Raw genomic sequence first — 27,350 nt, forward strand, 5'->3', positions numbered from 1 at the left:
AGAGGAAATCGTAATAGTGACACTGAAGACTGGAGTAATGATGCTGAAGATGGAGCTTTGCCATCACAGAAAGAGTTAAATAGACAACAGTTATTTTATATATTGTAATAATATATCAGAATATTACCATTTTTGACTGTATTTTGAGTGCTTTTCTTCAGTGTAAAATGTAGGTTAGATCAGTTTCACCTGAGTCTAGTAAAGGAAGTTAGCCTATTTGTCCCCTTCTAATTATAAAGTTCTATCTGACATTTTTGTCAAAATTGAGTTATTCACATATTCTTATTCTGTGACAACTTCTTTACATTATGTGATGTTTTTGGTAATGTTAAGTACATTTAGGGACTTTTTATTTAGAAAACAAAAAGGTTCTATCTACAAACTCGAATGGAATGCAAAAACTTTGAAGCTCATATCTCAAAACTGCTCAGAAAGCAGATAAAACCTTATAATTCCAAGGGGATGTAATGTTAACCAATTAACAGTCTTTTATAGTTAAAATAACAATCATTTTTACATAGAACTTCAAAAAAAAAAAAAAAAAAAAAAAAAAAAAAATCATTGATATACTTGTAAATGGAGATTTCACAAAAAATATTTAAGGTAATTATGACAAGAATGTTTTTGCATTTAAAACTATAGAGCATTAATAAATAAAACCTGTAACACAATTATTACACCTCTTATTTTATTACTATTAATATAGCTATTGACAAAGAACAACATTCATGAAAAAAAAATGTCACAATCAATTTCAATGAATAGTGTATAATATATTATTATATTATAATATACATATATTATACAATATGGTCATTCATGTTAACAAACTTGTGGATTGAATCAGGTGTGTTCTAATTACGGAGACATTCAAAATGTGCAGTGTTGTGGAGTAACATGATGCTCTAAAATGTTATCGCGCTCAAACCGGTGTAATTTGTGGCCATCTGGTGGTGAAAGGATGAATAACACCTAACCAGAGTGCTGTTGATACAACCTGACCCACCTGGGTACATCCGATTTCAAAAACTTAGATAAAAATGACTGAAAATATATTATAGATAGGCTAAGAATAATAATAGTAAAAACGACTACAACAGCAACAACAAAAAAACATAAAACAGAGTGTATGTGCATATTAAAGTCACTTTCACAGTTGTATCAAATGCAAGACATGAACATGTGAATACATTTTTATCTACATATTATCTATCATTTATGTTATTATTATTTAAGAATGCAGAGAGAGAGAGAGAGAGAGAGAGTCATTTTTATTAAAGAGTAACTCCAGTACCAATAATTTGTGTCAAATTCCCAATCTTTAGTTTTACAAAGTAAATTTTATTTTGAACACAAATAGCATATCTCTGTTATTTCAGAATGCAGAGAGAAAGAGATTAATTTACTCCTCCTGTGCTGATGAATTCTATTTTTTTTTTTAAAACATAAAGCATATTAAAGTTACAGAGGCCCTGCGATGTATCTTTTCTCAACTCTTCTAAGCGCTGAATGTAAAACACTCGATGGTGGTTGGCTAATTTTTTACCAACTGAGGCACAAGACGAGCTCCGCTCATGTGCATCCCCCTTCCCTTCTCTATCCCCATGTGCTTGTAATGACATCGGCAGATTCGGCACATTTGTGAAAGAACAGCGGTGCTTTCGATTTCAGTAATATGTTATGGTGTTACAGTGGTGAAATTACAAACAAACAAAAAAAAAAAAAAAATACACATTCTGAGACATGAAATGAAATGAATAACTGGGAATTTTATTAACATTAGGCTAAATCATCCTCCTCCCATTTTCACCTCAAAATTTTGGGTAGGCTGTGCCTCCCTTGCCTCCCCTGACGAGCCGCCACTGGTGCAATGTATATTATGAGAAAATTAAAGTGTTTTTTGACCTCTGATGCACATAAACCTGTTGTAGACCTCCAAAACAAAATTAGGAACCTTTAAAATAGCATAATAGGGGCACTTTAAATAACTGATAATTCTACTACAACTACTTCACAATTTCTTAAAGCAATCTACTGTTACTAAAAATAAAACCCCTCTATATTCTTCGAGTCTGTTTTGAATTTTGATATAAAGGCCTAAATAAAAGATTACTTCTTATTACATTTATTACTGGAACTTGCAGTATGGTTGATCTCCTGATGAAACACCTCTCCACCTTCCCCTTTTCTCCAGCTTATTTTGCTGCCACTTTCCAGCCCCATGCTCTTCAGCTTTTCACTTATCTAGAGAAGAATAAATAAATAAATAATAAATAAAATACAAAATAAATAAAAATTCAAACCTAATAACAGCAACAATATGTGATATGAGAGGTGCTTGCTTGTTCAGACCTCAAGAGCACAATGCTATAGGATGTTGTGGTTGGCTTTCATGGCGCTATTATGGATTCAAAATTTGACACTGAAACTAAGCAGTTTTTAAGGCAGAGACAAACCTCATTCAGGATGGCAGTCTGTATGGAAGGATCATTCAATGTGCATTTTCCATTACAGGACAATTTCAGTCTGACAATCTGTTTTTTAATCAACTTGTCATCTTCTAGAGAAATACAGAGTTAAAGTCATCCTCAATATAGAACATACACCAATAAATGAAAACATGAAACCATGCAATCCTCTTGTTTGTATCATTTGATTCTGTTAACTGTGGAAACTCACCTCCATGGCAGATAAAAGGACGCTTTAGATCACAGCTTTCATGAGCCCATTTCCCAGAATAGTTTCTTGACATGCCAACACACTCAGATCCTGAACTCTGGGATGGTTGACCTTCTGCCCAGTATCTGAAACTGAGACTCCCCCTATCAGACCACTGCCAAGAGTCCAGGAACAGACCAATCCAGAGCGATGCTTGATTACTGATCAGATTCCGCTGCTCTGCGCTGCTGATGCTCGCCAAGTCAGTGTGGTGTTGTCTGCAGTAACTCTGAGCATCTCTCCATGTCATAGCAGTCTCAGTGATGATAAAACCAGAGCTGTCTGTTCAGAAACACCAGATAAAAACCAGCCCTTAGTCCAGGATCAGCTAAAGTGTGGTGGGGAAAATGAACCAGATTTGAGAACTCACAATTTGAAACACACAAATGGGAGAGCGGTGCTGCAGCTCTCATCATACCAGTTTCCATTAAAACTCCTCACACACTCCCCATCACCATTTGGTTCTCCTGGATTCCAGATACTGTACTGGGACAGTGTGCCCATAGACCAGACCCAGCGATACTTTGTTCCATTGTGAAGACCTATCCATACTGAACCACTGTATCCAGGATCCACTGTATTTACCAGCAAACTTGTGTCGCTCATGTTATCAGCAGTGGCCAGATCAGTGAATCTCGCTCTGCAGTAACTCTGAGCATCTTGCCATGTCCTGCTTTCATTTATAAACTGGTACTGGTACTTGCGCCCTTTAGGAGGGAAATGACAGGATTGTAAAGATAGTAGATACTTGAAGATACAATCATGATTCAAGCATATTGCCCTACATAACATTTTTGTGAGCAATTTATAAGCTGAAACTGAGCCAATTAAATTTGTAATAGACTGAAGGAGTAAGCAGATAGTCCGAAAATGTTTGAATGAGACACACCAAACCTTCAAACTTAAAATAGTTACGAATTGCCATGAGATTGTGTTGCTTTTATCAATACAAACATTCCCTGTGAACTGCACCCGTGATCTAACACAAAACTCTACTGTTGTGGCTACACTAATGCTGTATAGGTACTTTGGAATTAAATTTTGGATAGTTAATACTTATTATTACATTTTTAATTTTGAAACTGTGTGGCGTTTGTAAGCCAATCCGGTTGAAGTTAGCATCACCCTGGTTCACTCGACAAAAACCCAATATGACTTTTCCACTGGCTTTTTTATTCCACAAAATAAGGTCTGTGACTAACAGAAGCTTATGATTCTTAGACATTTGTTAATCATGATAATCTTCACAAATGAACACAACTTTTATGAATTTTGAAACAAATACAATCTGCAGAAAAGCTAAATGTAGGCTATAAACAAACTACTCTACGGTCTCATCACTTCAACGTCACCGTCACTAAGCTTACAACAACTCTTTCAATCTTTGTTTAAAAACATTTTTCCTGAAAGTTTGAGATATAATAGTTTGCAAGAGTATGATTATAAACACAACAAGGCTAAAAGACAACCTCTGTAGTCCTGTTTTTTTCCTCTTGAGATTTTTTAAAGCTTTTACTTGTCTTGTAAAAGGCTGTTACAGTGCTTACAAGTGGCTAAATGGGACTACAAAGGTTATTGGGGACATTAAACGTCATCAGCCGAACAGGTAAAAACTTCTACTGAACAGTTGCTTTCACAGCCTCATTGTGTTTATAATCACACTCTTGCAAACTATTATAACTCGAACTTTCAGGGAAAATGTTTTTAAACAGACTGAAAGAGTTGTTGGAAGCTTAGTGATGGTGAGGTTGACGTCATGCAACAGTGGTGTAGTTTGTTTATAACCTATGCTTAGCTTTTGCCTTCTGCTGATTGTATTTACGCTTCAAAATTCATAAAAGTTTGTGAGTCACAAGCCTTATTTTCAGCAATAATCCAAAAGCCAATAAAAAAATTGTCCCCTTTTGTCAAGGGAACCAGGGTCTACAAAAATATCATTACTGTAGCACTCTTATACTAATGCATTTTATGTTGTAGAATAAAATGTAAAAATATCTTGAGCTTGTGTTAACCACATACCTTATTTCAGGCATTTAACCACAAACCCATTCAAAAAACCCATTGACTTTGGAATAATGGAACTGGAAGTGCTAAAATGTTAACTCAGTTCCAGGTTTTGGCCTTCAAAAATATGTCATCCCTGCAGCACTCTATATTCATTGTTAAATGTTTGTCATATTGCATAAATAATTGTATAAGATTCCTTGCATGCTTTCTGTGTAGGTTAGACTATAATTTATTGGCAATTTGAATTTTTCGGCTGTTTTGAGTGTCAGGTTTTTAGCAAATTTTTTTTTATAGTAATCAGCATATTGTTGTGCTTGTACTCACTCACTGTTAAATAATGCACAAGATGTCTATACAGAACATGAAATGTCTTTCTGGTTAACATGATCTAATTTGTTAGTTGCTTACATCCATGGCAGATAAAAGGACGCTGTAGATCACAGCTTTCATGAGCCCATTTCCCAGAATTGGTTGTTGACATGCTGACACAGTCAGATCCTGAACTCTGGGATGGTTGACCTGCCCAGTTTCTAAAGAAGAGGCTCCATTTGTCAGACCATTCCCAAGAGTCCTGGAACAGACCAAACCAGATGTAATATCCAGAGAACAGAACCTTAGTTATCTGGTTATTGTCTTTAGAGTTGTGGATGGAGGGCAGATCTGTGTAATACTGTCTGCAGTAGCTCTGAGCATCATACCAATTTTTAACACTCTGAACCAGAACGTATCCATTATTTTCTAATGAGAGATGCAAAAAAAAAAAAAAAAAAAAAAAAAAAAAGAATAAATTCATAGCTCTTCTTTCCCAGTTAAACTGCTCAATAAATTTAAAAGAACAGGTAACTCACCCTTGTAGCATGTAAAATATCGGCCATAGCTACATGCCATATCATACCATAACCCGTTACGATAAGTTACACAAGATGCATAATCATTTGGCTCTCCTGAAGCCCAGTTAGAGTACAGAGAAGATTTGTTTTCTCCATTAGACCAAGCCCAGCGTGTCTGTGTCCCTCTCTTCAGTCCAATCCACACTGATCCACTATATCCAGAATCCACTATATTTACCAGCCTGTTCACATCATCCATGGTGTCTACAGTAGCCAGGTCAGTGTACTTCGCTCTGCAGTAACTCTGGGCCTCTGGCCACGACATTCTCACATTTATATAGTGGTACTGACGAGAAAGAGCAGAACTGCTCCAGAAGAGCCCTGTTAAAATCAACATGTTAAACCATCTATATGTGTTCACATCATCATAAATACAGATTACAAATGACCACACCAACCTGACAGCAGCAGCACAAACAGACTCCTGTCCATGACTGCTCGCACAGATCCTCTATGCTGGATTCTAATAAGAGATGACTAAACACACGTTTTCAAATTCAAACCAATGCAAATTTATTGTGACTTTACATACTTCATGTCAAGAAATGCACCCCGAATATGGTTAATGAAACAACTTACCAAACCATTTGAATTATATTCATTACTTCTTCTTCTAACATTTTCTGCATTTTATTCTTCGACCTTTAATTATTGTACATTAAGTCTTGTAAAGGTACTATTTTAAAATCTGCATAGTCTAAAACTGGTCCATAAAGTCTTTGAAAAGCGTAACCCTTGATGGAACTGGTACTTTCTCGGTCTAGTAAGATCTAATCTGCTGGAACATACTGGATTAAAGGCACTTTTATCCAAAGTGACTTAGAGTATACTGTACATTTGATCAGTGCTTGCATGGGAATCGAACCATTGTTGCTAGTGACATGCTCTAGTTTTTGAGCTACAGGAATACACAGAGTTGCCGTTCTTGAATATTGTTGGTTCTTATTACAACTTGTTTGTGATGTTTGTCATTCATAAGTCACTTTGGATAAAAGTGTCTCGCCTAATGAATAAATCTACATATAAATGTAAGTTGTCCAGGTTGGTGATGTCAAATCTATGAAAAAGTGCACAGATTCTGCCTGAGACATATGTATGCCACAGATTACTACATATTAGAATTGAACTGAAAAAATAGAAACCTCCAGAGTCACTGAGTCTGACCCACCTGAACACACCAAATTACATTTCTATTCATATTTAAAGCTGCAGTCCATAAGTTTTGCCTCTTTGTCGCCATCTCTGTTTGAAACCTGCATTTGCAGTTGTTTGCAGAATTATCATCTTTACGTGGGTTGTGCATCGGCACGGCTCCTCAGCGGGGATGAATCTAATGTTTGTTGTCAGTCACCATGTTGGAAATTCTACATCTTGAAAGTATGACCAAAATAAGAATTTTCACCAGAAAATGTAATCTGAACAAGTAAGTAACATGTCTGCCACTTTTGTTCTGACCAACAGAGAAAAAAAGCATTAGGCCTACAATAAATCGCTCTGCCAATGGTGATTAAATCTAACGATCACTTAGCTCGGATCATGTCAAACCATGCAAATTATTAGTATTGTTATACTTTGTTCTCAAATTGTTAATGTTAACAACATCAGCATTGCGTGACTATGTGTATTTAGTGTGTTTTAGCGTTACCTGTAGATTTCAATTTCTGTAGCCACTCCGCAGTCCGAAGTCTTTTGCTTTTGACTACAGGTGAATCTCCAGTGTCACTGATGATTGTCATTTGGACCTTTCTGGATTACAATCCAAAATGTAATTATTGCAGCTGCTGTGAGAAATGGCTATCAATGAGCCGCTACAAGCAGCATTGCATGCCATATAGCCTACCAGCTGGGACTCCTTCTTTCTGTTTACAGACGTGACGTAATGACGCAAAGATGAACGACTGCATGCTCGAATTTCCAGCGGAAACCCACCAGTACTGATTTTATTATAAAACTTTATTACAAGCTTACCCTTGTGAATCGGGCTAAGGTAAGGAGATAGTTTTGAACACTAGCTGGTTATGTACTAGCTCAAAAATTGATATTGGATTATTTTTAACCAAAAAAAGTTATGGACAGCAGCTTTAAAGTTCAGAATGAGCATCAAAATGAGATTAGGAGGTTCAGTCTGCACTATAACATGGCTTTTGGCCTCATTTAGGTCTAACACACAAAATATATGCTATTTTTTGTGTTGACAAGATGCAAGTTATTTTCATATTTAAATCGCTCATTTTCATTGAAGATGTTTCCACACGTCGCATCTTAACAATGGACAAAACATCTTGCCAAAAAACATCTTAAAGATATCATGACAGAGTCTAACACAAAATACTAACATATGCAAAAGAACAATTTGTATAGGTTATGCCATTACATTAATATTATTATTATTTATATTGTTGTTTTACGGAGACCAATGTTGCAAAACAGTTCATTTAAAATGTGTATAACATAAAGAAAAACATGATCATTTTAGATATTGGGCATGGATGTACTCTGGAAATCAACTTTACTTGTTTAAAATAATTTTTAACCCATTCTCCATCACCAACCCCAACTCCTATTTCATTAATTTACAATGGTAAACAGAGACAACAGCAAATTGGAAACATATACACAAAACATACAGTAGGCTAACAACTCTATAAACTTAACAGATACTGACATTGACAATTGTAGGCTGTAAACTGTAAAAACAACAACAAAAAGATTTAACTTTTAGTGTTCATTTATAAAATTGAAGTCAACTTGAAATGTGAAGTTGTACTAAATGTCAACTTGGATATTTGAGTTATCTGAACCAGTTAAATCTAGGAAAGTAAAATGTTAAATTGTTATTGCAGATTCCAGCGATATGTTTTTTTATTTTATTTATTTTTTACAGCATTAACACGATTGTAAATTACAGTCAAATATAAAATTGTAATTTCTTACCTGATTTTTTTTTTGGGGGGGGGGAGGGTAAATCCTTTATATTTTTACACAGAGACGTACAACTGCTAATGTCATCTCAGGAAGGTCATAGACATGTACAAGTGTGATGTCGCAGCTCTGGTTATTTAGGCCAACCCTGACCTTAAATGGCAAGTAAAACAAAACAAACTATCTTTGGTTGCTTTACATGTTTGTCTCAGTTCTTTTCCAGAACAGAAAAAGTTGCAATGTGGACCAGACATGTAACCATTTAGTCAAAACAACCCCCCTGCCCCTTGCATATTTGCTTATTGGATGTTTTGTTAAATATGAGAGTGTAGTACTCTCTGCACACATTTAACACATTGTGAACCATTATAGAAAACTCTCTGACACAGCATCTGACCCACCTGAACACAACAAATTACACTTCTATTAACATTTAAACTTAGAACTTTGCTGCACTAAATGCTTTTGTTCACATGCACATGTAACAGAATATCGTATGCTGATTTTTGTGGCAAGACATGAGTAATTTTCATATTCAAATAGCTTGTTTTCATTTGTGGATCGTCCATCACACTGCTGGTCGAAACTGGGGAAAAAAATCATTTTGAAGATTTCAGATGCTGATACTAGTCATATACAGTCTTAAAAATAAAGGATCCAAAGGGAAGTTTTCGCAGAGCCTTTAAGTAAACAGTTCTTAAAAGAACCTTTTTTTTTTTAGTGTGAAGAACATTGAAGTCCCCCTGCAGTCAATAATTGTATCCGTTAAAACTCATCTTTGATAATCATAATTAATGAATTTGAACCAGAAACTGACTGAAGAGTGAATTATACAGGGTGGTCTACAAGTCGATGTATCAGAATGTTAATGCATTTTATGTATCGCTCCGGACGCATACAGTAACAGTAATTGATATGATTAGCCTTTGGCTTGACTGCATTATCAAACAGCTAATAATGTGTAGCTTATGTTACACAATGTTCCTGTTTGCTATCTCAGAGTCAGACCACTGCCTTTCTAAATGTCAGCATCCTTAGAAACATCATAGAAAGTCAGTGGAGAAAGGCATAGCCTATAGTTCATCATAACATCGTAACATAATTCATGATAATTCACCTGCTATATTATGTACCCCATTTTTCCTCCCCCTTCTTAAAGACGTTCTTGTGCTCAATGTAGAAAAGTTCTGCCCTGCCCTTACGGGATTGGTTACATGTTTGTGATGGTAGGAAATCTATGGGTTCCATGCAGAGGTGTAAAGAGTACCTGAAAACCATACTTGAGCAAAAGTACAGATACCTTACAGTGAAAATGACCCCATTACAAGTTACAAGTCACCAATTCCAAAACAACTTGAGTGAAAGTCTTAAAGGGATAGTTCACCCAAAAATGAAAATTCTGTCATCATTTACTCAGCCTCAAGTCGTTCCAAACCTGTAAAAATGTCTTTGTTCTGTTGAACACAAAGGAAGATATTTTGAAGAAAGTTTGTAACCAGGCTGCTTTGGGGCACCATTGACTTCCATAGTAGGAAAAAAAAAAAATACTATGGAAGTCAGTGGCGCCCCAGAACTGTTCAGTTTCCCACATTCTTTAAAATATCTTCCTTTGTGTTCAACATAACAAAACAATTTATACAGGTTTGGAACAACCTAAGGGTGAACTATCCCTTTAAGGTGATGATACACAGGCAACTTTTTGAGCAATGATGCCAGGCTATGTTGCTGATTGACCTTCAACATCCATGGAACCTTTCCATTCCACAAAAGGTTCTTTACACTGCAAAAAGATTCTTTAGATTATAAAATGTTCTTCAAGAGCAGTTCACTGAAAGGTTCTTTGGGGAACTCACAACAGTTCTTCTATCTTTGACATCACTGTGAACCCTCCCTTTTGGAACCTTAATTTTTAATGCATTTAAAGAGATAGTTCATCCAATAGTGAAAATTCTGTCATCATGAGGGTGAGTAAATATTTTAATTTTTGGGTAAACAATCCCTCTTTTTAAGTTACAATATTACATGAATCATTTTAAATGTAAAGAGCACTGTATTTATTTATTTATTTTTTTACATTACAAATGTTGGTATCATCTGATAATGGGAATAATATACACATTATGATTCCAGTCGAATTTATTATGCCAGTGATATCATAATATTTTAGATATGAAATAAGTTCATACACATACAGTATATCTCAAAAGCCGTATTCACATATATCCTCACAAAATTATATATTCCCATAATTCCTATCAATATATATTTTACAAAAATTATTACATTTAAAATCTCAGTAACTCTGAGCCTCTAGCCACGACATTCTTGCATTTATATAGTGGCAATGACGAGAAAGAGCAGAACTTGTTAACAGGGCTTTCCAGAAGAGAAAATCAACATCTTAATCCATATGTAGGCCTACATCATAAATACATATTACAAATGACCACACCAACCTGACAGCAGCAGCAGCACAAACAGACTCCCATCCATGACTGCTCACACAGATCCTCTCTGCTGTTTATCATTATGTTTATGTGTGCTGCGGCATTTTTAAAAAGAGGTTATCAAAGACATCAATTTTCTGTTTCAGAGAGTGTGTTTACTGATATTAAAGGAGACATATAATGAAAATCTGACTTTTTCCATGTTTAAGTGCTATAATCGCAAATTTGCAAGTGAAAACGATGTACCAGTTCTAAGGGCATGGGAAAAGTTTGAGCAAAGCATGCTACAGTAACTGTTCTGTCATTGGCTGCACAGATGAGCACAGAACACTATTTCTATGCATGATGTCACCATTTTCACAAATTCACATTTTTGTAGTGTACACAGGGACGATAACAGTATTGTTTTCAAACATGTGCACTTTGAAACCCGTTTTCAAACATTTGTGTTTTCAGGCCCCCAAAACGCCATTGCCGTATAAATGAACAGCCAAAACGCATAAAAAGTTTTGTTTTTAGTTGAAAACGGTGTCATGTAACCAGCCCCTGAAACATGGGTATATATACATATAGGGCCTGTTTACACCTGGTCACTTCATGCGTTTTCTCTGATCGGAAAAGACCAGATCTAAATGCCCTCGGAAACGCATTCGAGATGGATATAAATCTGATCACTCAAACCACTTCAGGAGGTGGTCTGGGACGCATTCCAGTCAAAACTGAACAGGTCTAAATGCATCTGGTTGTTGAAAACACATATGTAAATTTAACTCCTCCCAAAAATACTAAAAAATAAATGTGTGAGAGCATGTTATAGGCTAAATAACATGTTATAGTCAGATATGACAGTGCTACTGCAGCACGCATCGCCACAGATGAGTAGCCGAGTATCTATTCAGCAAGACAACCCGCAAACTACCGCAAATCAAACTGAAAGTAAGTCGCAGACGCTCAAAACACAATCATCTTCATTAAAAGTAATTAGACTAAATGATCTTAGCAGTGCTGTGGCCACGCTCTCTACCATTGCGGTCTTTGATTTTGAAATTAGCTGATTATCAATAAATTGCAGCTCATATTTGTTGCTTTCGATGACATGAACTCCATTAAATCTGCATATAGCGCAGGAATTGAAGATCGGATTTATATCTGTTTTGCGGAGACACATTTATTTGGCCAAGTGTAAATGCAATCATTTTTATAAATCAGATAGCTATCCAATCAGAGAAAACGCATGAAGTGACCAGGTGTAAACAGGCCCATAGGCAAACAAGAGGCTAACAAGGAACAAGTGTGGGTAATGAGTTACTATAGTGACAAACAAGAGTAACTTAGGGTGCGTTCACACTTGTCATGTTTGGTTTGATTAAAACGAACCCTGGTGCGATTGCTCTGTTAGTGTGGTTCATTTGAACATGTGTGAACGCTGCCATCCGAACCCTGGTGCGCACCAAACTGGACCGCTGAAAAGATGGGTCTCGGTCCGCTTCCAAACGAACTCTGGTGCAGTTCGAATGATATATGAACGCAACACGGACCAAAGACATGTAAACGAACCAAAAACAGGAAGATGAGACCCTAAAAAGGACAGAATCCTCACGCATATCGGTTTTTTTTTTCTCGTCATAGTCGCAAGAAAACAAAGGCAAACAGGAACTAAACCACAGGAAAAGAAAACCAGAAACAGCTAGATAGAATAGAATAGAATAGAATAGAATATCAAAAGAAGAGTCCATTTTTATATAGAACTTTTTTTTTTTAAATCATTGGTATACTTGTAATGGTGATTTCACAAAAAAGATTTAATTATTAGTTATTATCACAAGAATGTTTTTGCATTTAAAACTACAGAATTAATAAATAAAACCTGTAACACACAATTATTACACCTATTATTTTATTACTATTAATATAGCTATTGACAAAGAACAACATTCATGAAAAAAAATGTCACAATCAATTTCAATAAATAGTGTATAATATTTTATTATATTATATATTATAATATATTGTACATATATTATACAATATGGTCATTATATTATTAATGTTAATATATTATACAATATGGCCATTCATGTTAACAAACTTGTGGATTGAATCAGGTGTGTTCTAATTAGGGAGACATTCAAAATGTCCAGTGTTTGGGAGTAACATGATGCTCTAAAATGGTTCATTAACGTACTCTGCTCTTCACAAACTGGTGTAATTTGTGGCCATCTGGTGGTGAAAGGATGAATAACACCTAACTAGAGTGCTGTTGATACAACCTGACCCACTACCTGGGTAAATCCGATTTCAAAACTTAGAATAAAGATAACTGAAAATATATTATAGATGGGCTAAGAATAATAATAGTAAAAATGACTACAACAGCAACAACAAAAAACATAAAACAGAGTGTATGTGCATATTAAAGTCACTTTCACAGTTGTATCAAATGCAAGACATGAACATGTGAATAAATCTTCATATTATCTATCATTTATGTTGTTATTATTATTTAAGAATGCAGAGACAGAGAGAGAGAGAGAGAGAGAGAGAGAGTCATTTTCATTAAAGAGTAACTACTCCAATGCTAATAAATTCATAAAAGTCGAATTCCCAATCTTTAGTTTTATTTTGAACACATATAGCATATCTCTGTTATTTCAGAATGCAGAGAGAAAGAGATTCATTTACTCATCCAGTGCTGATGAATTCTATTTTTTACAACATAAAGCTTATTAAAGTTACTTAAATCTGTCATCAATTTCAAAAGAAAAGCACAAAAAAAAAAAAATATATATATATATATATAATTTCAAATTATGAAACATAGACATCACGTAAAAATGGAAATAATATGCACAGGGTGATTTCTGCTAATCAAATTTCCTTCAGATTCATTACAAGAAAGATATCATCATACTTTCATCCCTTATCTCTAGAATCTATATAAAATTCTCTATATTTTTAAAATGCACCTTTCAAAACTATACCATTTACTGTATACATTATATAAACTGACACTTCATGGTGTTTAAAGTGCCCCTATTATGCCTTTTCGAATATTACCTTTCATGCAATGTGTAATGTAGCTGTCTGAGAATGTAAACAGTCTGCAAATTTGTGAAGCCGAAATTGCACTAAAATAAAGTTATTGTCTCTCAAAAGAAAGAATCGATTCTGAACTGCCTAAACAAATTGTCGGGAATTCAAATTCCCACTGCATTACGGCTATATGTCACTAGGTAACACATTTACATAATGCTCGCCTATGTTCTGCGTTGTCCGCCCTCAAACACTGTGGCTTCTTCGTGTGGTTAACATCATGTCGAGAAGACACTGTGTCCTACGCTGTGAAAATAAATTTGTTTTATTTTCACTTTCGAATGATGAGGCTGCGAAGAATCAGTGGTTAAAAATAATTTTTTTCCCCAATGATACCACAGCAGTACAACTACAATCCCAATCTTTTGTTGTGTTCCTGTGTTTGTTGTGGAGTTCAACACGGGATTCGCTTTGAATTTTGAATTCGCTTTGAATTGTGTCCATTAATGCAGAATGTCTGTTGTTCTTTCTACTTTGAGTAATGATAAAGAATGGAGCAAATTTTGATGTTACATCAGTCATTCACGTTAGTGCTTGGTTAAAGTATATACGCTGTTATTGTTTATTGATACAGTTAATGATACAGTTCCCGCATGTACACTGCAATAAATTAATAAAATATACACATCAGTTTGTTGATGGACATACACTTGTTAATACAGATGGTGAGGAATTACAGTGGCAAAATCTCATAATGTACGTCAAACTGAGAAGCGTTTCACTGAGAAATGTCCTGCTCAAGTCGTCCTTGCGATGAAGGTTCGATTAACTATTTCTTCCAATGTTTCATCGTCGGATTCACGCTCGAATTGATATGGTAAAATCGACACCATCGTTACTGTCTTTACAGTGTGTACAATCGCTGAGGACTGAGGAAACCTCCGGAGCTGAAGTTCAGTTATGGTAATGAGCGTTTCGTTTCCGACGCGCTGTAAGCAGTAGACCAATCGTAACAGACTGGGCCATCTGGCCTTTCAGAGCAGAGTAGGCTTGCGGAAAGGTGGGATTTAGAGAGACTGAATCATCAGAAGAGTCGTTTGAGAACCATTGAAAAATGTGGTGATGTGCAATGTATATTATGAGACCTCCAAAACAAAATTAGGAACCTTTAAAAATAGCATAATCGGGGCACTTTAAATAACTGATAATTCTACTACAACTACTTCACAATTCCTTAAAGCAATCTACTGTTATTAAAAATAAAAACCCCTCTATATTCTTCGAATCTATATTGAATTTTGATATAAAGGTGTAAATAAAAGATTACTTTGTATTACATTTATTATTGGAACTCGCAGTACGGTTGATCTCCTGATGAAACACCTCTCCACCTTTCTCTTTTCTCCAGCTTATTTTGCTGCCACTTTCCAGCCCCATGCTCTTCAGCTTTTCACTTATCTAGAGAAGACCAGAAAAAACAAAACAAAAAAAACAAACAATATATATATATATATATATATATATATGTTCAGACCTCAAGAGCACACTGCTATAGGATGTCATGGTGCTATTATGCATTCAAAATTTGAAAATTTGAAACTGAACAGTTTTTACAGCAGAGACAAACCTCATTCAGGATGGCAGTCTGTATGGAAGGATCATTCAATGTGCATTTTCCATTACAGGACAATTTCAGTTTGACGATCTGCTTTTTAATTAACTTGTCATCTAGAGAAATTAGGAATTCGTCGTCAACACAGAAGATATATCAATAAATGAAAACATATTACAGTAGTTTGTAATGTCTGTTTCAAGAATGATCTACAAATCTCATTTGTATCATTTGATTCTGTTAACTGTGGAAACTCACCTCCATGGCAGATAAAAGGACGCTTTAGATCACAGCTTTCATGAGCCCATTTCCCAGAATTGTTTCTTGACATGCTGACACAGTCAGATCCTGAACTCTGGGATGGATGACCTTGTGTCCAGTATCTGAAACTGAGACTCCCCCTATCAGACCACTGCCAAGAGTCCATGAAAAGACCAATCCAGAGCGATGCTTGATTACTGATCAGATTCTGCTGCTCTGCGCTGCTGATACTCGCCAAGTCAGTGTGGTGTTGTCTGCAGTAACTCTGAGCATCTCTCCATGTCATAGCAGTCTCAGTGATGATAAAACCAGAGCTGTCTGTTCAGAAACACCAGATAAAAACCAGCCCTTAGTCGAGGATCAGCTAAAGTGTGGGGGGAAAATGAACCAGATTTGAGAACTCACCATTGAAACACACAAATGGGAGAGCGGTGCTGCAGCTCTCATCATACCAGCTTCCATTAAAACTCCTCACACACTCCCCATCACCATTTGGTTCTCCTGAATTCCAGATACTGTACTGGGACAGTGTGCCCATAGACCAGACCCAGCGATACTTTGTTCCATTGTGGAGACCTATCCATACTGAACCACTGTATCCAGGATCCACTGTATTTACCAGCAAACTTGTGTCGCTCATGTTATCAGCAGTGGCCAGATCAGTGAATCTCGCTCTGCAGTAACTCTGAGCATCTTGCCATGTCCTGCTTTCATTTATAAACTGGTACTGGTACTTGCGCCCTTTAGGAGGGAAATGACAGGATTATAAAGATAATAGATAATAGTTGAAGATACAATCATGATTAAAAAGCATGTTGCCCTAAAACACATAACATTTTTGTGAGCAATTTATAAGCTGAAACTTTACAATTAAATTTGTAATAGACTGAGTAAGCAGATAGTCTGAAAATGTATGAATGAGTTTGTACAAATTCATACAAATTAGACAACAAACCTTCAAAACTTAAAATAGTGACGAATTGCGATGAGATTGTGTTGCTTTTATCAATACAAACATTCCCTGTGAACTGCACCCGTGATCTAACACAAAACTTTACTGTTGTGGCTACACTAATGCTGTATAGGTACTTTGGAATTAAATTTTGGACAGTTAATACTTATTATTACATTTTTAATTTTGAAATTGTGTGGCGTTTGTAAGCCAGCCCGGAAGTTAGCATCACCCTGGTTCACTCGACAAAAACCCAATATGATTTTTCCACTGGCTTTTGGATTATTCCACAAAATAAGGTCTGTGACTAACAGAAGCTTATGATTCTTAGACATTTGTTAATCATGATAATCTTCACAAATGAACACAACTTTTATGAATTTTGAAACAAATACAATCTGCAGTAAAGCTAAACGTAGGCTATAAACAAACTACTCTACGGTCTCATCACTTCAACGTCACCGTCACTAAGCTTACAACAACTCTTTCAATCTTTGTTTAAAAACATTTTCCCTGAAAGTTTGAGATATAATAGTTTGCAAGAATGTGATTATGGTCCATGTATCTTTTGGTCATTCGTTTTTTGATTTAATATAGAAATCGGAAAATGAAAAAAAGCACCTTTTTCGTTTTTCATTTTTTTCCAAACAAAACGAAAAACAAGAATTCGGCTTGATTTTTCATTCCCTTTCGATATTCACTCATACTGCATATGGGGAAAAACTCCTTTTTTTCTTCGATTACTGAAGCCTTTTTCAATAACGCAGTGTAACTGCACGGCCATTGGTTCAAACTGGAAAACTTTTTTGAACCAATGACGGCGCGACGGAGCTGCGTGAGCCTATATGGCGAGCCTTGGCTGTTACCAAGAAAACTGAATGCCTTCTCGCAGTTGACATGCCTCGCAGCGGAATTGGTTGATCCTCGCCTGCCTGCTTCAGTGCTCACACAGCCAGCTCGCTCGCGCTGCTTGCGAGCTGCTGCGTCACCTGCAAGCAGCCGATCAGCACTTGCCCTGCCGCCATCTGGCGAGTATCTAAAAGAGCAATTTCAGTGGCGTTGTTTCAAATGTTGCGCCACAACTGTGGCAGCGGACCAAGCGTCTCAGCGCCTGCTCTGCTCTAGATCATCGCCGCTCTCAAGCAGCCTGATCAGTGCGCCGCTCACGAGCCGGCGTCTTCCATCAGATGGGCATACAGAGCTTATTTTCTAAGAGAGCATATTCCAGCTGGTGTTTGTTTCAAAATGCCGAGTCTCTGAGCGCGTCGCTTGCCGGCTCCGCATCCGCATGCCGCGTTCATTGAGGACGAGCGCTCTCACTGCGAGTGCGCGAGTGCGAGCTCAATGCTGACAGCGCTCAGCTGAATATGACATGACGCTCTCCCCTGACATAGGCAAGACTCATGGAATATATTCACTCTGAAAGATCTTATCTCTGGTGTTTGTTGTAAAATGCCGAGCCTCTCAGCGTGTCGCTTGCCGGCTCTGCCCCCGCAAGCCTTGTTCATTAAGGATGAGCGCTCTCACTGAGGGAGCGAGCTCAATGCTGACAGAGCCCAGCTGAATATGACATGATGCTGTCCCCTGACTCGGGTGAGGCTAATGGAATATATTTACTGAAAGAGCATATTTCTCCAGCGTCTGTTGTAAGATGCCGAGCCTCTGAGCGTGTCGCTTGCCGACTCCGCCCCCACAAGCTGCGTTCATTGAGTTAGAGTACGAGTGCAAGCTCAATGCTGACAGCGCTCACCCAAAATATGACATGATGCTCTTCCCTGACTCAGGCAGGACTCATGGAATATATTCACTCTCAAAGAGCTTATTTCTCTAAAGTGCAAACCTCTATGCTTGTCACTTGCCGGCTCCGCCCCCGCAAGTCACGTTCATTGAGGACACGCGCTCTCTTGCCTCGCTGCGTTCACGGAGTGCTTTTTCCAGAAAGCGGCTCCTTCCCTGGACAGTTCACTCAACTGAGATGAAAAACAAAGGTTACAGGGCCAAGTGAACAGGACTAAGCGAGATGTTCCTGGTCTACACCCGCATGTCTCACTTTTTCTGCAGCAGGGAATTTTCAGGTGCTGCATGCGCTTCAGGGCGAGTACCACACTGTCAGTGATCAGCTGAATGCAGCACTGACAGCTCTATGACATGACTAGTTCCCCTATAACTATCAGGTGAGACTAATGGAATATATTTCTTCCAAAATAGCATTATTCACTGATGCATGTGGTAAAATGCTGAATTTCTGAGTGCGTCACTGGGCCCGCCCCACAAGCCGCCTCCACTGAAGATGGATGCTCTCACCAGGAAAACGCAAGTCCTGCATCGCTGCGGTCAGACCGTTTTCACTGAAAACTGCTTCTGTTATGCTTCCTGCCACCTCATTCAGTTCTGGTTGTTGGAAGCAATGTGTTTGTTGCAAACATTGGGCCCAAAGATGTTCACGTGCTCATGCAGCCTGTTGCTGTTATAGCAAATACAATAAAATACTAACATACTCAGAGAGCAAATTTCCTGGAGAGCAAATTTCCTCTTCCACCCACCACGGTTCACAGACCCCAACTCAGCGGCCTGTCAACCGCCTTAATCCAGCCCCTTGCCATGCGGGCCGAGGCCTGGCAGGCCATCCCCGGAGTGTCAAGCTAAACAGAATAAACAACTTGAATATTTGATCTCTACATGTGGGCGGGAATGAAACACCCCTTTCCGCTGATTGGTCAACCAAACATTTAACGGTGCCATCATCAGTTCTTCCGCAGTTCAGCGCAGCAGAATAATAGTCCTTCGCCACGATGGATTTAACGCGTTTATTGCAACTACATTTAATCTTTTTCTCATCAAACAGCCAGACTAACGAATGTCTTGACACAAACCATACCGAGGCAGAGCCTAGACAAGGCTTTCTTCTGTGTGTCCATAAATTTGGCAACTTACGCGTTCAGAAATATTATCATTATACTAGTTTATCTCAAAAATAACAATTTACTTCGCACCTGCACTCACAACTACCTAATAGCCAACACTTTTGGCACTCTCCCTGTTTTATTATTGCTGACCACCTATCAAAATCTGTGTGGCAACGCTGCGCGACTCACTGGACAGCACAGAGATATGTTAGTGAAGCCCAGACCAGTATCAATTTAAGTCATGATACACAGAAGTCATAACTTTTTATGGCAATACTCTGAGATTTGGACAATAGAGGAACTTGAAATAATATGACAGATATGAAAAGAAATGACATCGTATTTTTTAGTGTCCCGACTTATTAAGAAAAAAAAAAATCATGTTTTGTCCCGTATTTCATCTTTCCTAAAATTTCGATATGACTGATAGAATGAGGAGTAGTAGTAGTGGTGGTGGTGTTGTTGTTGTTGTTGTTGTTGTTGTTGTTGTGTCACGCGAGAACAGCCCAATCAAATTCGTCGTAGAACAAAATTACCATCCACTCACAATTCGTTATCGAACTTGCCATTAGTGAAGGCTGGGGCATGTTCAAGCTCAAACTAGTGATGGATAATTTTGAAACACTGGTTCATGAAGCTTCGAAACGTTTACAAATCTTTTGTTTCGAATCATTGGTTTGGAGCGTGTTTCAAATTGCCAAAGTCATGTGATTTCAGTAAACGAGGCTTCGTTAAATCAGAACTGTTTCGAAACGTTTCAAAATTTCAGTGGTTCACCACTGGGGGCGATCTCTGTGAACCCATGAATAATGCGGATTCACTGAGATCGCCCCCCAGCGGCGAATCATTGAACAAGTGTCTGTCTATTGCCTGAGTATTAAGTGTCTAAAAGTATCTATTACCTGATCTCTGATGAGTTTTACACATTTGAGTTTTTAATGAGGTATTTGTATAATTAAAAGGAATAATAGTAGTTAATAGTCTCTGTTTAGCTGACCCATCCATAGAATAAACAAAACAAGCCCTGAAAATTGATAAAAGAATACATATTATACAGACACTTAATATTTATGATTAGTTAATTGCATTTGATAGATTATACTTTCAATAAAACGTTTGCAATGGATTTGTAAAAGCTGTTTTATGCATGTTTGACATGAGTTTTTGTTGCATTTACACTGTTTTTACCAGCAGGGGTCACCAGCGTGTGGTGTTTCGAACGCTTTGAAACAATGAATCATTTTGTGTAGCAATTGGTTCAGTTGATTCAAAACTTTGAAAAGCTTCGTTTCTCCCATCACTAGCTCAAACCGGTGCGCAACGTTTTGCTATGATTTCCGGGTTGAACGGTGTGCAACGGGGTTTGAGATACGTTTTCTCTTGTTTGGTGGGTGTGTCAAAAATGTCAGCCCAATCAACATGTATAAACCACGCGGTATTAAAGAGACAGTTCGCACAATGGGTATGAATGTAACATAAAAGTAGGCTATACATATTTATATATTTTGCTATTGTATTTTGGAGTGACACTTTCATAAACTTTTCTATTCTCCTCTGATTATATAATGGTAAATATTACAATACCATAGCACAACAATAGTGATCATAAATAATGATAAGCCTAATACTCACAATAAAAATAATAAGGTCATATAGATCATAACACAGTCTTGGAGATAAGAAGTGGATTATCCCTCATCTGAAATGTTTGTCTTTTCATCCTGAAATGCGAGGCAAATGTTGGATCACAATAATTAGGAACCACAGTTTCCACAAATCCCTTTACTCGATTGGGATGTTCTCTTTTATTCTGGATGGCAAGGGCAGTGACTGTAATGTTGAGAAGTGACTGTAATATTGAATATTAATATACTCGCGCCCTCCTGTTTTCTTCCTCCCAGGGACCTGTGAGGAAAAAACAGCGGGGCAAAGGATCCCAGCGCTCGGATGAGAGTGAGCTTACTCTGGCTCAAGTCCTGCGTACCTCACTCTCTCCACAAAGAGAGGTTTCACCCGTCCATTTCTCCCACCCTGACCAGCGCCCCTCTGCCATTGCGAGCGACCTGGTCTTGTTCGGGGGATCTGATGAAGAGCTGCTGAATGACAGCATGTCCATAGCGGCCTTGGATGCCGAGGAGTGGTCAGGCTCGCTTCATGACCCCGCCCCCTCTTTGGAGCCAATCGACGGCAGGACGTCCATTGACTCTGAACTCACCCGAGTGCTGTCAAAGGCCGTCGAGCAGCTCGGTCCGGAGTGGTCTGCGCCTCACAAACCGACATGCAGCCACTTAGACGAGTGGTTCCTGCCTGGACGCCATCACGCGCCCCCTCAGTGGGCAGCGCTCTTCTTCCCTGAGGTCCATGATGAGCGCCCCATACTCAGCCCGCCTACATCCTCCTGCCTCTCACGCTCTCACTTCCATTGACGGCACCGAGCAGAAAGGTCATGAGAAGCTGCCTCCTTTGGACGAAGCTGTGGCCGCACAACTGTGCCCGCCCACCGCCATTGGATTGAAAATGAAGGTCGCCCACCCATCCAAGCCCTGCCACACTACGTCGTACCTTGCTGGATGGGCATACTCATCGGCTGGCCAGGCAGCTTTTGCACTCTACACCATGGCTGTACTCCAGGTGTACCAGGCTAAGCTTATGCGGGCCCTGGATGAGGCTGGTCACGACTCAGCCACCTTCAAAGAGCTACGCAGCGCCACGGACCTGGCCCTGCACCCCACCAAGACCACGGCTCAGGCTATTGGGTGTTTGATGGCCAGACTAGTGGTGCTGGAGCGCCACCTGTGGTTAACGCTGACCGAGATCAAGGACGTGGACAAAGCCGTCTTCCTCGACTTGACTGTCCTCCCCACTGGTCTCTTTGGTCCCGCTGTTGATGGTTTTGCTGAGCACTTCACAGCTGCACAAAAGTCATCCCAGGCTATGCGACACTTCCTGCCAAAGCGCTCCAGCTCTGCTGCTTCGAGCTGCACTGCTGTTATTACGAAAGCAATAAAAAACAAACATACTCAAAAAGAAAGCAAATTTCCTCTTCCACCCCATGTGTGCACCACAGTCCCTCACAGCGACTTAGTGCCAGAACCTATCCAGCCCCTTGCCACGTGGGCCAAGGCCTGGCAGGCCATCCCCAGAGTGTCAACTTGGTTGCTGAACATAATAAAACGAGGTTATGTACTATAATTAGCTCAACGGGCCCCGTTATTCAACGGCGTGGCCCAGACCTCTGTGGAAAGCAAGGACATGTACGTCCTGTGTTCCGAGGTGAACACCACGCTGGCAAAAGGAGCCATAGAAGTGGTTCCCCCAGCACTGAGCGAGTCAGGCTTCTACAGCAGGTACTTCCTAGTTCCCAAAAAGGATGGCGGTCTCAGACCCATCCTTGATCTCAGACATCTGAACAGGGCCCTGATAAAGCGCTCATTCAGAATGATCAATTTGAAGCAGATCTTCCCGCAAATCCGCCCGGGAGACTGGTTCTTAACCCTGGATCTGAAAGATGCTTATTTTCACATCCAGATAGCTCCCCATCAGAGGCAATTCTTGAGATTCACCTTCAAAGGGGTGGCATATCAATACATGGTCCTTCCATTCGGGCTGTCCCTAGCTCCCCACACCTTTACAAAGTGCATGGATGCGGCTCTCTCCCCTCTGAGACAGATGGGTAAGCGCATGCTGAACTACCTCGACGACTGGCTTGTTCTGGCCCAGTCGGAAGCGGAGCTTATATCGCACAGATCCATCATCCTCAACCACTTAGAGTGCTTGGGGCTCAGAGTCAATTTTCCCAAGAGCTCATTATCTCCCAGCCAACGTGTCTCGTTCCTGGGGATAATTTTAGACTCGACCCGCATGAGGGCCGCGGTCTCACCAGAACGATCAGTGGCCATTCAGCAGCTCACAGAAACCTTTACGCCCGGGGCTTCTCGGCCGCTCAGAGCGTTTCAGAAGATGCTAGGTCTAATGAGCACAACATCCCCAGCTCTATAGCTGGGCCTGCTTCACATGCGCCCGCTGCAGTTCTGGCTGAAGCCACGAGTCCCGTCCCAAGCCTGGCGACATGGTCGCTGCTTGTTTAAGGTGAACCAGACATGCATCGCAGCCCTGGCCCCTTGGAAGACCACCTGCTGGTTCTAGATGCCTCCAAGATGGGTTTAGGAGCTCTGTGCGGCCTTCTGCACTTGGAACAGCCCGGAAAGCGAGCTTCATATCAACCGTCTGATAATGATGGCTGTATATCAAGCTCTCCAAGCCTTCCTTCCTCTCCCGGTGGGAAACCATGTCTTGGTCAGAGCAGACAACATGACGGTGGTGTCCTTCATAAATCACCAGGACGGACTCTCTTCAAAGCCCCTCTTCACTCTAGCGAAAACCATCCTAGAGTGGGCCCAACGCAACTTGCTCTCACTGAGAGCAGCGCATGTACAGGGTGTACTGAACACAGGGGCGGACATGTTTTCCCGGAACAACCTTCCCTCAGAGGAATGGTCGCTCCACCCCCACACAGTTCAGAAAATTTGGGATGTTTTCGGGAGGGCAGAGGTCGACCTCTTCGCCTCAGAAGACAATTATCATTGCCCAATATATTTCTCAAAATCCAGGGATGCGCTGGCCTACGACTGGCCCAGCCTCCTCCTGTATGCCTTTCCCCGATCGCTCTGATTCCCCTGGTTGTCAAACGAATCAGAGAGGCAGCTCACAAGGTCCTCCTGGTGGCTCCTCTGTGGAAGACCCAGCCATGGTTCTCGGACCTGTCTCAGTTATCGCCCAAGAAACCATGGCCGATTCCTTTGAGGCAAGACCCCCTCTCTCAAGCGAGAGGAATGATATGGCACCCCAGACCCGAGCTGTGGGATCTTCACGTGTGGTTTCTCAATGGGAGCCTGCAAGCCTCCCCGAGAATGTCTTAAACACCATCTCACAAGCTAGAGCTCCGTCAACAAGACGTCTCTACTCCCTGAAATGGTCCATCTTTGCTGCCTGGTGCACAGCCCGCAGCGTGGATCCTTTGACTTGTGACATATCACAGATATTGTCCTTCCTTCAAGACTTAATGGATAGAGGCCATACTCCCTCAACCCTTAAGGTCTACGTCGCAGCTATAGCAGCCTCTAATGCTCCTATAGCAGGGCAGTCAATAGGGAGAATGGAACTGGAAGTGCTAAAATGCTGACTGAGTTTCAGGTTTTGGCCTTCAAAAATACATCATCTTGGCAGCCATTTGCTGCAGCACCCGGGAAGCCAGATTGGGGTTTAGGTGCCTACATTTTCCTGCTGTTATTGAGAATCAAACCCATGACCTTCGGGTTACAAGTCTGACTTTCTAACCATTAGGCTACAACTTCCCCATTTGTGAGTAAGGACATTTCTGTGAGGGCGGGGCACTTATAGGGTGTTCCTTTATTGAAAACAGACTGTTTATGGTAGGCTACTATGTAGGGCAGTTTATATGCTTTGTGGTCAAACATGGATACTAAAAACCTTTTTGTATAGTTTCTAGGAATGCTACAAATGATCGGCCACTTTTCGAAAATGTTGTCAATTACTTCCTTTGATTCTATACGTGGTCTCTCATGAAAAGTCAGCAGCGGCTGGTGTGTATACAGTAACGCAGTGAAAACGTATGTATGGTTCAAACTACTTTATTAAAAAAAATCCAGAATTTTTCCACTCTCTTCTCTTCTTTCCCTAACATGGGAGCGTGTTCTCCTCATTAGAACTTCAGGCGAAGGGTTGCCAGTAGTAGAGATGCACCGGTCTATCGAACTATCAGAACCAGCCAGTTCCGTTTTTTGTCCCGGACTTGCACACAAAATGCATTGCAATCATTTCCCAAAATGTAATTTGTGTGGACGTTAACAGAGGCCAGAGATGGGACACGCTGAAGACGGATGCAAAGAGAAGAGCAGAGAAAATACTGTACCGGGCAGAGCAAGCTCACTGTTGCGATGCTCAGAATATTGGAAGACAATTCTACACATTAAATTGGAGTGGGTGCTTATATGAATGCATTTCTGAAGGAACTGACCTACTTCATAAAAGTTTAGATGACATTTTCTTTTAATCTTACCTCCTTATGATGCCTATTAAAGTAGTGTTTATATAAGTGCAGCGCTGGTGCTGCTTTGTTTACAGAGGTAACCAAGGAAACTCTACACTGCAAAAATACTTTTCTTTTAGTATTTTGTCTCGTTTCCAGTCTAAATATCTAAGAATTCTTAAATCAAGGTGATTTTACTAGATAAGTAAAATGACATAAAATGACCTCAGGGTTATACACATTAATATGAAATCCCCAACTCGGAAAATAGATTTTTTTTAAGGAATAGTCATAGATTCCTTGCTTGCTTTCTGTATAGGTTAGCCTATAATATATAGTCAATTTGAATTTATTGCCTGTTTTGAGTGTCAGGTTTTTAGAATGAAAATTTTTTGATAGTGATCAGCATATTGTTGTGCTTGTACACACTCACTGTTAAATACAGTAATGCACAAGACGTCTATACAGAACATGAAATGATAGTCGTTCTGTCTAACATGCTCTAATTTGTTAGTTGCTCACATCCATGGCAGATAAAAGGATACTGCACATCACAGCTGTATTGAGCCCATTTCCCAGAATTGATTCTTGACATGCCGACACAGTCACCAGATCCTGAACTCTGGGATGGTTGACCTGCCCAGTTTCTAAAGAAGAGGCTCCATTTGTCAGACCATTCCCAAGAGTCCTGGAACATACCAATCCAGACGTAATATCCAGAATATACAACCTTAGATATCTGGTTATTTTCCTCAGAGTTGTGGATGGAGGCCAGATCTGTGTAATACTGTCTGCAGTAGCTCTGAGCGTCATACCAATTTTTAGCGATTTGTACCAGGATGTATCCATTATTTTCTAATGAGAGATGCAAAAAAAAAAAAAAAAATCAGTTCATAGCTCTTCTTTCCCAGTTAAACTGCTCAATAAATTTAAAAGAACGGGGAACTCACCCTTGTAGCATGTAAAATATAGGCCATAGCTACATGCTATATCATACCATAACCCGTAATGATAAATTACACAAGGTGCATTCTCATTTGACTCTCCTGAAGCCCAGTTAGAGTACGGAGAAGATTTGTTTTCTCCATTAGACCAAGCCCAGCGTGTCTGTGTCCCTCTCTTCAGTCCAATCCACACTGAACCGCTGTATCCAGAATCCACTATATTTACCAGCCTGTTCACATCATCCATGGTGTCTACAGTAGCCAGGTCAGTGTACTTCTCTCTGCAGTAACTCTGAGCCTCTGGCCACGACATTCTCACATTTATATAGTGGTACTGACGAGAAAGAGCAGAACTGCTCCAGAAGAGCCCTGTTAAAATCAACATGTTAAACCATCTATATGTGTACACATCATCATAAATACAGATTACAAATGACCACACCAACCTGACAGCAGCAGCAGCACAAACAGACTCCCGTCCATGACTGCTCACACAGATCTTTGCTGGATTCTAATAAGAGATGACTAAACACACATTTTCTGTCACAGTTCTGTAAGGAGGGAATGCAAAACTTACATTGCAAATTTATTGTGACTTTACATACTTCA

At 39.5% G+C, this 27,350-nt stretch overlaps 1 protein-coding gene across 5 annotated transcripts in view; it reads right to left on the reverse strand.

Moving 5' to 3' along the window:
• The window catches only part of LOC127500694 (macrophage mannose receptor 1-like), a 32,026-nt gene extending 4,802 nt beyond the window's left edge, over window positions 1-27,224 (reverse strand). The window contains exons 1-8 of one of the 5 annotated variants that reach the window (XM_051872050.1): window positions 27,188-27,224; window positions 26,748-27,110; window positions 26,320-26,652; window positions 25,190-25,209; window positions 16,296-16,617; window positions 15,888-16,208; window positions 15,645-15,745; window positions 13,502-15,475 (exon numbers count right to left, since the gene is read on the reverse strand). In XM_051872050.1, coding sequence (XP_051728010.1) covers window positions 15,341-15,475; window positions 15,645-15,745; window positions 15,888-16,208; window positions 16,296-16,617; window positions 25,190-25,209; window positions 26,320-26,652; window positions 26,748-27,110; window positions 27,188-27,224 — 1,632 coding nt within the window. In that variant the 3' untranslated portion in view covers window positions 13,502-15,340. Of the gene's footprint in view, window positions 1-2,096; window positions 2,245-2,456; window positions 2,561-2,679; window positions 2,810-13,501; window positions 15,476-15,644; window positions 15,746-15,887; window positions 16,209-16,295; window positions 16,618-25,189; window positions 25,210-26,319; window positions 26,653-26,747; window positions 27,111-27,187 lie in introns of those variants that run through there. The other 4 variants (XR_007926383.1, XR_007926386.1, XR_007926391.1 and 1 more) reach the window with 4 other exon arrangements.
• Between the last annotated feature and the right edge of the window lie 126 nt (window positions 27,225-27,350).

This window comes from Ctenopharyngodon idella, chromosome 2 (genome assembly GCF_019924925.1).
Source record: "Ctenopharyngodon idella isolate HZGC_01 chromosome 2, HZGC01, whole genome shotgun sequence".
In the NCBI taxonomy this organism is placed as follows: domain Eukaryota; kingdom Metazoa; phylum Chordata; class Actinopteri; order Cypriniformes; family Xenocyprididae; genus Ctenopharyngodon; species Ctenopharyngodon idella.